This window comes from Phascolarctos cinereus, unplaced genomic scaffold (genome assembly GCF_003287225.1).
Source record: "Phascolarctos cinereus isolate Bilbo 61053 unplaced genomic scaffold, phaCin_HiC Scaffold_9;HRSCAF=440, whole genome shotgun sequence".
Taxonomy (NCBI): domain Eukaryota; kingdom Metazoa; phylum Chordata; class Mammalia; order Diprotodontia; family Phascolarctidae; genus Phascolarctos; species Phascolarctos cinereus.
The window spans coordinates 87,331,448-87,344,458 of NW_027556402.1; the positions used below are offsets into that span (position 1 = coordinate 87,331,448).

At 37.3% G+C, this 13,011-nt stretch overlaps 1 protein-coding gene across 1 annotated transcript in view; it reads left to right on the top strand.

Moving 5' to 3' along the window:
* ANXA10 (annexin A10) overlaps positions 1–13,011 on the top strand; it is a 78,814-nt gene that overhangs the window by 50,006 nt on the left and 15,797 nt on the right. The window contains exons 6-7 of the mRNA XM_020976330.1: positions 11,544–11,597; positions 11,716–11,809. Coding sequence (XP_020831989.1) covers positions 11,544–11,597; positions 11,716–11,809 — 148 coding nt within the window. The remainder of the gene's footprint in view (positions 1–11,543; positions 11,598–11,715; positions 11,810–13,011) is intronic.

Sequence of the window (13,011 nt, forward strand, 5' to 3'; positions counted from 1 at the left end):
ACAATTTCTGCTCTAAATCCTCCTTTTCTTTCCTACTTCCTTAAGGGAACTAAGAAAAAAGTCCCCTCTGCTTCTTAGAGGCTTATCAAACAGAACTTCCCTCCAGAAAATCTCAGCCTTCAGCAATTTCAACAGGACATAATCCTCTATAGATAATTGAATAGGGCCCTCCCTCTCTCTTCCTGGACTGCTTTAACAACTTACTATTCATTCCGAACAATTCAATGGTCTTACAAAAAAAATTTTTTTTAATTCCAAAAGTTTCCAAATCTTTTACTCTCAAACCCTTTATTCACTCTCATTCACACCATGGACACAAACAGGAACACAAACCAGACATAACATTGCTGCAGAGTCCTCACACCACATTTAATCAATTTTTTTTTATCTTTCCCTTTTTATTTTGGAGTCTGCTCCCTAAAAGACTATCTTCTGGAATATCAAATGGCAGCTTCTGGTTTACTACTTTAGACTGCAGTTTGCCCATAATTTTCTTACCTGTATGCAATTACACAAATGAATTAGGCTGAGAGAGATTGCTCCTCTCTCCGAGTCAGTGACTCAACGATTAACTAACAGAAGAGGTCATCCTCCCCCCTTAGAGTCACCCGAATGCTCTGTCAGTGTCTTCAGAATTTATTTGGGTGGGGTCATCCCCAGCCCTAAGTCAGAGACTTAGCAATTTGTTAATTTAGCTGAGGGTTGTCGCCTTCCCTCCAGATCAGGGACCTTACAAATAAAGGGGACATTTGAGTGCCGAGTTTTTCAGGCTGTATGCATACAACTTCACCCTATTTCACTCTATTTACTGAGGCCAGCCAGCTTTGCACAATCTCATAGCTGCCTTGCCTTTGCTTTCCCCCTTGAATGTCTCTCTTCCAGACCTTACCCAAATGGAAGGACACTCCCTAAGTCTGGTCTGAGGGTTTTGCCGGAGAAATCTCTAGACCCCCAGGGTCTAGACGGTAGTCTGCCTCACAGATGGGCAAAATCTCGGTGGAATCTCCAAAGCTGCATGGGACAGCAACCCCAATCCAAATTAAACTCAGAGACTTCTCAAGGTGGAAAGCAAAGGTTACCTTTATTACAATCTTAACAGATGGCTGTCTGCTTCTCTGATAACACGTGGAGAGAGAGAGGCCGAGTAACAGGGGCCACCTTACAAAAGCAAATCTCTGCCCACCATGAAAACAAGTATCCACCCACCACTATCCCTTACCCCCCTTAACTAGGGAGTGGGCTTACACTCTAACTGGGAGGTGGGGTTTACATTCTAAGCTCGAAAGTTTCTTCCTATCCTCTTAACTGGGAGGTGAGGCTTACATTCCAGGCAAGAAATTCAAAGACAAGGAAAGAGGCCGGAAGCCAAGGGCAAACGGCTCAGGTTGGGGGTGGGGGCAGGGCTTATTCTTTCTGTTAAGTGCTTAAAAACAGGGTCTGAGTGGGGGAGGATTTTGAAAGTAATAATCAAGAATTATTTGACCCTTTGAGGAGCCTTCACTTCTGAGAGTTCATTTCTCACACTACCTTCTGAACTCATTACCTTAATTACACTGAGAAGTCTTCACTGGGACATCCCATTCAATATCCACAAAAATAGCACAAAAGACTTTATCCAAAGATCACTTCTTGTTGGTCTCTTTTCTGTCTTCTAACTCCAGATATTGAGGCAGTTTCCTCCAATTGGGCTTTTGATAGTAAAGTTGACTCAATTTGGGATTGCTTGGAACCCTGAAATGTCAGGGTATGGAACGACATCTGCCTGGAATGAATTCAGGCATTCAAACCATCTTCTAGTCCAGTGACAAAGTTTATTGTAATGCCAAAACCTGCAATTTAATAGAGGTGAGACTGTTGCTTTACATACAAAAGGAACTGATGAGATGGGTAGGATCTGAATGAGTTTGAGGAGTGGTAAGTAGTCTGGGGTGGGGCAAGGTACAATAGTGAAAGGAAGATCTAGTAGACTAATTAGGTGACCTAGTAGGGTGGGCTGCTGGAATGTATGGGAAAATTCAGGAATTGGGTTGTTTCTAGAGACATGGTCTTTTCTTTTTAAGGGTCCAGGTCCTGTAATCCCATCAAAGTCATAGTGCTATACCCCATCCTTTTATCATATTACAAAGTAAAAGAAAGAAACAAGACATATAATCCAAGATGCCAGAATTCAGAAGGAGCAGGAGTGATCTAGGAAAAATAATTGCTTTAAAATAGGGAAGGGATTAGAAAGAGGAAATAGGCTGCACTAGAAGCATATTCCACAGATTAAGTCAAGGTTCTGCTGTAATTGCCAGAATTTTTTTTAGCTAAACACATGAACCCATAAATCTGTTTGTATAATGAACTCCCAAAGAGGAATCTCCCTCCACCAATGCAAATTTGCACATTTTCAACAATTTATGGTCTTTATGACTTTTCATCCAGTGCTTAAAGTACTGCACCACACGGACTGTCTAAGATCTTGTCCATGTCATCCCTTATATCCTACATTGAAATGCCATCCAATGAGTTAGAGGCCTTCCTTTTTGTCTTTAACATCTCATGAGTATTTGAAGAGGACTCGTATTGCCCGTTATCCCTAATTCTTTCTGTTACTTGGCCCTCTTCCTTTTCTTTTTTTTTAATATTCTGATTAATATTTAATGAATCATTACATTAAGTATATATTATATCATGTATGACTATATCATTTATATTATTAATTGTTAAAATATTAATGTTGTTATTGATGTAATTCTACATTACATATACATTATTATACATAACATATAATACATGACTTCTCTGCATTCTGCAGCCTGGCCAAACTATCCTCTCTGTTCCTTTCTGAGTCTGCCCAAGCGACCACTCCTCTCCTACTCCTCCACCCCCAGAGGATAGGTAGGTACTTCTCCCTCCTGACTTTTGCCTCTTGGCATCCCTAGTTTCCCCCCAAATCATCAGGTCCCACCTTTCTGGCTCCCACTCTCTAACTACCAGTACCTCCACCCCTTCTCAAAAATTATCCTGTATTTAATTTTTATAAGTTTTATATATACATATGTGAATATATTGCCTCCCTCTATAGAATACAAGCTCCTTGATGTCAGGGAATATTCATTTTTGTCTTCATATATTCATCTCCTAGCACATAACAGGTGCTTTAAAAATACCTTGATGCCTGAGTACTTTGACTTTCTATACAAAATGAAAGAAAAGGTCATTTGTGGGCAAAGAGGATGCTGGGGAATTGGAAGTTTGAGAAGAAAGGAGATGTGGAAGGGCTGCAATGGAGAGTTTAATCACAAATGTCTAAGGTTTGCTGAGTAGCAGCCCCATTGAAGTTAAAGAGCTTTTGGACTGAGTTGAGATGACCAGCCTAGCCCTTGTCTAGCTAGGCTTGAGGTTTGTGGAAACCTGACTCCCTAAACATGGCATTGGGAATCTTGGGGCCTAGTCTAAACATCTGGTGTGAGGGGGTAGGGGAAGGATTTGTGGAGCATGGGCAAGCATGTTGACATCTGTATCTCAGTGGAGGAAGTGGAGCATAGTGGAAAGAGACTTGCTTTTGCTTTTGCTTGATGGTTATTAGATTTCTGACAAATATTTGAATAAACAAGGAGAATTAAAAAATAAAGTCATGCATAAAACTGAAAGAAACATATTGATTTCAGAATCAGAGTTGGAGCCCTGCTCCCTTAGTAGCTGGGTGGGAGGAAATCACTCAACTTTTTGGCCATTACTTTCCTTATCCTTCCAATCTTCTCTTCTTTGGCTAAACAGCCCTGTTCTGGTTCCTTTGGTTTCTGCTCATATGGCATGAATTCAACACCCTTCATAATCCTGGCTGCCTTCTTTTGGACTTTCTCCAGTTTATCAAGGTCCTTCCTGAGTGTGCTATCCAGATCTGAACACAACACTCACTGAACAATGGTCTGATTAAGGCAGAATAAGCTCCTGGTTCTTCTTCTTCCTTTTTTTTTAATTATTTTTTTTTGTTTTTTAATTTTCAACATTCACTTTTACAAGATTTTGAGTTCCAAATTTTTTTCTCTCCCTCCCCAAGACAGCAAACAATCTGATATAGGTTATACACGTATAATCATGTTAAATATATTTCCACATTGCTTGCTGTTGTTTGTCTTTTGTTCTCAAAGAGGACCATGACATCAGGGAGGTGCCATGCAAGTGAATTGGATTTAAGTGAGGGAGGATTGTGCAAAGTAACTTCCTCCTCCAGAGCCGTCTGGGTCCAGATGTGGACCAGATATGGATCAGGACAACTCCCTCCTCCTTTCCTAAGCACAGGATTGTAGAATCATAATCCTAGAGCTTTAAGGAAACTAAGAGGCCATTGGGTCCAATCCCATAATTTTACAGATGAGGAAATCAAGGCCTAGAGAGATTAAGTGACTTGCTCAAGTCAAGGAAAGGAGGGATACTTTAAAGGAAGTAACATGGTAGACACTACCTATGATTCCTGGATTATACATATTTACCCACCAATTTCTTACACATCCTTGGTAACATGTTGCATCTTACTTCTTGCACTTATGATTAATCTCTCCATTGCCCTTTTGATCACCAGCAATCTTGATCTTTCAGCTATTGATCTGATATGATTATTTTAAAGTTTAGTTATGTTCTGAATCATAACACAAGGAAACGGATGATGCAGCACCCTAATCTCTGTTTTTGACCTTAAATAGTTTCTTTCTACTTTCCTCGCTTCCTCCATAGCAAGCTCAAGTTAATCTGTGAAATATCTGTGAAATAATCTGTGAAAATAATAATCTATGAAATAGAGGATGAAAGAGTCTTTTTTTCTCTTACAAACAGGGAGTCAGAGATAAAAGAGGAATCAGCAAAAAAAAAAAAGCCATAGTAGAAGCTATATAATTGTGGTAGAAGGAGAACCAGGGAAAGAGTATTGTCATATAAACCAAGAGAAGAGAGATTATCAAGGAACAGAGTAGTCAACAGTGTCAAATGCCCCAGAAAGGACAAGGAGTATTAGCATTGAGGAAAAAAAAAAAGAAGAGAAAATATGGAGAAGTGGAAAAGGTACTAGATTTTATTTCAGTGAATATGGGCTTTAATCCCCATTTTTATTTGCTATAGATTTACAATTATATTATAAACTAATTGCATACTAATGTATTTATCATACATACAAATAACTATATATTATATACTAATTATAATTAGCACATTTTATATATAACTCCTCACTAATATATGTGATACAATTAATGTGTAACTAGTTATTTCTATATTAACTAGTGTATTAATAATTACTATATTAATTATATGTGTAGTTATATTGGCTATAGTTATAGTCACATTACTAACTATGTGACCTTAGGCAACTCACTTTACTCTCATAGGCTTTGGTTTCTTTATTTATAAAATGGGAGAGGGGAGTTGAATTAGATGATCTTTAAATCCCCATCCAACTCTAAATACTACAATCCTATGTGGTTTGCTGACTACCTGAAAATGCAGTTTCAGTGGACTAATAAGGTGAAAATTAGGCTACAAAAAAATTGAAGAGTAGTAGATGATTAAGAAGAGTCACTCAGTCTGCTAAAAATTTGGTAAAGAAAGAAAGAGTGAGATAAGATAGCAATTTGACAGAGATAGCAGATTACAGGGAAGAGTCCTTGGTGTTTTTGATCTATGTTTTTCTTTTAGATTCAGGATAGAGGAAACCTGAAAGTGTTTGATATCAGAGGGTAAAGAGGAAATGAATCAGACATGACTAAAGATTCAGGAGAGAGTGGGCTTGGTTAAGCAAAGTCACAGAGGCAACAGAAAGTAATAGCATAGAAGATTTGGGGGAAGGATTTGCCTTTGGCAATATCTACCCTTTTCCCCTACAATGAAAGTGAAGGAGAGATTGAATGAATAGGAAGCTTCAAAGCATGGAGGTGGAGTTAAATGAAACTCTGCTGTTTGGCACCTTCAAGTTTCTTAGGAAAATAAGTTGTGAGATTATCCACTAGTAGCATTACAAGTGGAGTGGAAAGAAAGGTTTAATGAGCCTTGGATGACTTCCCTAGAGGAGGCAATAGGATGTCATTAAGAGATTATTAAATGTATTACCATGCAACAGTGAAAACCTAATTGAGTTTAAGTAGAATAAATTTGTAGCAGATACCAATCAAAAAGATTTCATGACTTTCTCTAGCAGTACTTGGCTCAGCAAGAGTAGAAATGGAGAAAAAAGGTGTTGGAGTTAGTCAACAAGATTGGGGCAGAAACAGTGGAAGGTCAAAAAACAGGACTGAAAGGCAGAATCCAAAGTACTGTTGAAATTACTTTCTTAGGAGTAGAAGAGAAGTTAAGGACTAAGTAGAAGGCAAATGAGGCTAGAATAGGAATAGTGGATTAAAGAAAATTGCAGAGGTTGCAGGACCAAAAAGTGATAAGAACAAAAAACAAAAGTTAAGTTCAATAGGAATAGACATGGGCAAAAGGTGGTAAGGTCAGATGACTGTACTTGGGAATTCAAAGGTAAAGATATTAGAGTTAGAATAGTAGTGAATGGAAGGGTCAAAGGCATGACATCCTCCTACCCCAATGAAGTAACATTACAGTGAAGTACACTTTCGCTGAAGGCTGAAAATTACTACTTATATGATGTCAGTCAAGTCATTTAAAATCTCAGGAACTCAATTTTGTCACCTGCATACTTGAATACATAGCTTCTGAGGTTCCTCTAGAATCCTATTATTAATACATTCATGACCAAGATACAGCAAAAATTCTGATGTACCCTGTGAATGACCAATTTTCTCATTAAACAAATACCTTTGTGCATGATAATTGTTTGAAAACTGGAAATCCAGAAATGGTGACTCCATTATGCATAATGTCCAGTGTTGAGGTGGTATATTTCCCAGCCATTCTGCATAAATGGGAAGGGGGGGGTAATTGGATGTTATTTTTCTCTTGACTTTGAGGTAGAAAATTAAATCCCTTTAGTTATAAATAGTATTTCTAGGGCCAACTAGAAAGGATTTTGAATTTTTTACCTCAAATTTTATTTTTACTCTCCCTGTATCAACTAAATTTCCTTTGTATCTTACAAATATTAAGTGGGAAAAATGTATTTTTACATAAGAAAGATGAAACAAGGTTATTTGTACTCTCATTGAGGCTGACCTATGTATTGAGAAAAAAGTGCATCAGTAGCAGTAACTTGGAGTGGGAAAGGGGATAAGACAATAAATTATTTCTCTTGGAATAGCCTATTACAAACATAAAGCAGATTGTTATCCTTCCATTTTCCATTATTCTCATTTGGCAGAGACTCCCACTTGGACACTCACAGATAGTTCAGTGCAGGTTCCTCCGATTTACGGATGTTGTGACTTAAAAACTTCGTACTTTACTTGACACAAATTTTGGAGAATTCAATTAAAGTGGAAATTAGCATATTTGCTACACAGGAAAAGCAAACTAATTATTCTAACACTTTCCAAGCAATATTGACTTTTAATTCTTTCTTTCATTTTTATGGCAGAGTAATCATCAACCAAAGATAACCTTTTAAAAATATACTGCTGAGTTAGCCAATTATTAAATGCCTCATGTGATTGAGGAGGGCCTAATGATTGGGCTGATTGAAATCTTTCAAGCATCATTGATGTTGGAAAGAAAAAAAATTTAACTACCAATATTTTAATGCAATGCTCCCAAATCAGATATTGTTACTTTATAGGCAAACTTATGATTTTTGGAACTGTGTGGATAGTTAGTGAAACACCATACTATATCCTCTAAACTGTCCTCCAGGTTTGAATCCAGGAAGCTTAATTATTAAGGATATTAAAACCAATTTTTAAAAAGACATAGATTTTTAAAATGTATTTTATTTTTAATTTATGGAATAAAACATGCAATTCCATGACAGCATAATTTTAAAAAATGATTGCACATGAAACTGCAAATCTATTATGTACAACTTGCTATTCCTCTCTACAAGTTCATACACCTAAGTGGTGCAATGGAAATAATAGCCACAGTACTTACCTCACAGGGTGAATATGAATATTATATGTACTTAGTAAGCCTTAAACTGCTAAATAAATGCTATTATCACCCAATAGGATATCATCTAATTGGTGTATTGGTTAAAGAAAGATGGAGAATGACTTGAATATTTTATTTCTCATCACACTGGTTTCTCAAAGCACTGTTATATATTATATTAAGGTTTACTGGCCCTTTAACAGGCTTCTCTAGGATTCTTTGTAGATGAAACACATTTTCAGCCAAGTACAAGTCTTTGGAGAAACATAACTTCATCAGTGTTTCCCTTTTCTGTTTCTCCTGCCCCCAGCCCACCCTCTCTGCTTCTACACACTACTGTTGTGACATTTATATCAATTAAAGCATCACCTACTGCTAGTTTAGGCTGTCCACATTTATCATTCAGTCTGTCCTTTGCCTCTGTGGACCCAGTCCAATGGCACCCAGATCATATTAAATATTTTCTCATGAGTCAGTCTCTGGATTCTACTAATCTGCAGGATACCCGTAGTATTTCTGGCAATTAAATAGATACAATGTTAAGGAAAAAAAGAAGAGAGAAAGATGTTTCTCCAAAGACCTGTACTTGGCTTAAAATGTGTTTCATCTACAAAGAATCCTAGAGAAGCCTGTTAAAAGGCCAATAGACCTTAATATAATATATAACAGTGCTCTGACAAAACAGTGTGATGAGAAATAAAATATTCAAGTCATTCTCCATCTTTCTTTAACCAATACACCAATTAGATGATATCCTATTGGGTGATAACAGCATTTATTTAGCAGTTTAAGGCTTACTAAGTACACATAATCTTCATATTCACCCTGTGAGGTAAGTACTGTGGCTATTATTTCCTTTTTTTAATTTTTGGAGGGGAAGTAAATCTTTAACCAAAGATATATTTACTATGATTCAAATCAACAACTTACCTGTAACTTAGAGTCTTAACTTCCTGAAGCACTAAATTGATAGTATTTTAGATCTAGAAGAGATCTCAGAGGTCATCTAGTCCAACCCTTTCATTTTTCAGATAAAGAAACTGAGGCCCAGTGAGTGTGACTGGTTCACTTAGGTAGCAAACCTGACTCATGTATGCCAGTGAAAATATAAATGCATTTTCCACACTTTCAACTTTTAAGATACAGGTAGTGTTTTTTTAACTATATTTTATGTCCCTCCTAGTGGCTAGCACAGTGCTCTATACATATAATAAATGCCAAAACAAATTCCTCCACTTGTGCCCTTGATTCCATCCCCACTCATCTCTTTAAGGAGTTTTCTCCATCAATCATTTTCCTCTCTACCCTCAATCTCTCTTTCCTATACCTTTTCCTGGCACACATAAATTTGAGACTGTTCGATGACCATCAATGCATTTACTGCATTGGGCACTCAAGACCTATAGTAGGAGAAGCACAGTCTCCGAGACTTCTCTCTAGAACTCTGAGAGTAGTCATAGCTGCCCTCTGAGAACCTAACCTGTCAATTCAAGCAAAAGTTGGTGAATTCTTCTATTTCTTCTTCTTCTGTTGCTGCTTCCTTCATCACTTGTGGTCCCTCTCTCCACTTGGGGTGCAATATCCTTATAAGTGTGTGCTCTGTCCATAGGAATTTGGAGGCTAGATTTCTTTTCAAATTTCAATTAATTATTTATTTTTATTTAGTTAGTTTTATTATTTTTTTTAAAGCTGGGATCATTTATTTTTTTCTCCTGTACAGTTTTCCTGTATGATTTCTTTAAATATAGCTCTGGGAAAAAAAGAAAAAAAGAAAAACAGCTTTTAAAAAGCCCAGTGTGTTTTGAATGGACCTACTTGACTAGGCCTTCAAAACCAAATCACTCTGGCTTTCATAGAATAGCCAATAATAGCCCCCAGCCCAAGTCTCTGTGGTTCATTTTTTAAATTTTAATGAGTATAAATAGCAATTGTTTCATGTTCTGGCCAGAAACGGTGAGGGTTTTCCATTTTCAGACTGACATTTTTGTGATGGTAAATTAGGGCATCTTTTGTCTCAATTCTTATTTATTTATTTGTTTTTGCTTTTTGATAGGCAATTGGGATTAAGTGACTTGTTCAAGGTCACACAGCTAGGATGTGCTGTGTGTCTGAGAACAGATTTGAACTCAGGTCCTCCTGACTTCAAGGCCAGAGCTCTATCCACTGCACCACCTAGCTGTCCCCCTCAATTCATATTTAACCTTTAGTCATTGAATGGGTGTTGCCTCAGACAAACTGAGGACTAGGAAAGACCTTAATTTAGAAAAGGTCACCCACTGCATCTTGGGCCATCACCAGTCATCTTGACTTTTGTCTTGCCACTAAACTGTGATGACTCTGGAGAACAGAGTGAGACTGATGACTTTAGGCAGGGTCTGCCTCACTTAAATCCAATTCACAGGCAAGTCAAAACATCAAGCCTCATGACATCATTGGTCCATTTTGAGAAGGAAGGATGAATAACAACGAATATGTTCAGCTCTCCTTTTTCTTTGAAAAACCATCCCTTAGTCCTGCCAGTACCTTAAGCTATTATCTTCTACCTTACCCCAGCCCTTTTGCTATTAAATTCTTAACTCCAGAAATAACTCATTGTCTCTACTTTGTCATAACCCACTAACTTGTCAAGCCATTTCATTCTGGCTTCAAACTCCACCCTTTTATCATGACTTCTGTAAAAGGTCACTAACCACCTCTTAATATTTAATCCAGTGACTTTTTATCAGTCCTCATTCTCCTAGACCTTTTGGTAGCATTTCACTCACAAAGCATTGTCTATGCATATGATTTTCCCTTGACTTCCATGAGCAGAGGTGATTCAATTCAACAAGAAGCATTTTTCTAGCATCTATTATATGTCAGACACTATGCTAGGCTCTGGTTCTAAAAATGAAAACAAAATAGTAGCTGCCTTAAAAAAGCTGAAGCAGGGGAAGTAAAGGAATAATAGAAATATGGATAACTCAACATAAAATATATTCAAAATAAATAATAGATAGTTGGAGCGGGGTTGAAAGGAGAGCACTAACAACTGGGAAAATCAGGAAAGTCGGCACTTGAGCTGAGCATTAGCATGACCTAAAAGTTCCAAGAGATGGGTATGAGGAATAAGAGGATTCCAGGCATGGAATGTGCAAAGGTGGATTGCTACCTATGGGCAACTTCCAGAAATCTAGTCTGGCTAGAACATAGAGAATATGAAAGACAGCAACATTTAATCAGCTTAGAAAGATAGATTGACTCAGACTGTGAAGGTCTTTAAAGGCCAAACTGAGGAATTGGCATTTTATCATAGAGGCAGTAGAAAGCCTCTGAAGCTTCTTGAACAAGTAAATAACATGATCAGATCTGTGCTTTAAAGACATTAGTCTGTCATAATCCTGGGGGAGTATTCTTGGGAATTACCAGTGTTTTTAATATTTCAAAAATTCCATAAATACTCAAGACAGCTACTCCAATCATTTAGTTTATGGTAAGTATAGTTAAAACAGCAACAAAAGACACAATCATTGTGTTTCTCTTTACAGGGAACCAGAGAGGAAGGTTACACCAATCCTGCTATGGCAGCCCAGGATGCAATGGTAAGTCTAATTAAACAATCAAAAAGCCAAAATTCCAAACCAGCTTTTTCCTTGGGGATATTTCTCCTTGTGGTTTGGGATTATTCTGATGACCCTTCCTGGCCTCATAATGTTCCAGGTTCTATGGGAAGCTTGTCAACAAAAGACAGGAGAACATAAAACTATGCTACAAATGATCCTCTGTAACAAGAGCTACCAGCAATTGTGGATGGGTAATTATTAATCATTTTTATTTCTTCCTCCTTATCTAAATGTGTAATAAAAGACAAGTAGCTAACTGAAAAGACAGAAAAAAATATGAACTGAAAGCAGAAAAAGGATAGTAATCACTTAACTCTAAGGCAATAAATCAATTTAATTTATGTATATGTAGCAAGTCTTATTTTTCCAGCTGCAGTAGGGAAGTTTTTTCATGTCAGTGAATGTTCCATATAACTAAAGCTAAACTCTATAGTTCAACTCCTAGAAATGCATCCAGTGCCTACCACAGTTCCTGACATAAAGTAGACAGACACTTAATAAATATTTATTAATTAGATTGTACTGGTTGATTGATAAAAGCACTAAAAAATTTTTTGGTTTAAAAGCTTAATTATTTCTGGTGGGAATTTTTAAGCAATCCATTAAAGACTCCTCTTGCCTTTTTAAAAAAGGACAGCTAGGTGGCGCAGTGGATAGAGCACTGACCCTGAAGTCAGGAGGACCTGAGTTCAAATTTGGCCTCAGACCAAACACTTGACACTTACTAGCTGTGTGACTCTGGGCAAGTCACTTAACCCCAATTGCCTAAAAAGAAAAAAAAAAGACAAAAAAAGGATATACTTCAAATGAAAGGCAGCTTGCAATAGTGAATAGGGAGGAAGCCTTAAAAGCAGGAGATCTGTGTTCAAGGCTTACTGCTGACACTGACTCTGTGACTCTAGGCAAGTCATTTAACTTCTCAGTCTCTTGAGCAACTAAGACTTTAGTTTGCATAGAAGTTGCTGGCCTATACAAGTTTCCTTATATGGGAGTTTCCTATTCCAATAAAACCTCAGGTGCATTCTCTATTCTTTTATTTTAAAAGACTTAGGGCTTGATCAATCTGTACATGCCCTCTACCAATATAGATAGAAATTTTCCCAAGGCTTAGTGGATGATTTTAATGAATTTTATTGTCCCAAAATTTTCATGACTTGGTGGTCATCCTTCTGTTGAAGAATCTCATTTTATACAAAGCTAGGATAGTCCTCAGAGACAAGACATGCAGACAATCATGTGGCCCATGCCCAATATCTTCTTAGGTGTTAGGATATGCCAGAGTTTTGTTTTGTTTTGTTTTGTTTTCCACCCCTTCCCCTAGGCATAGTCTTTGAGAAGTCAGGATCATCTCCACGCCACTATATTATGAATACTATCTTCCCAAAGAGAATTG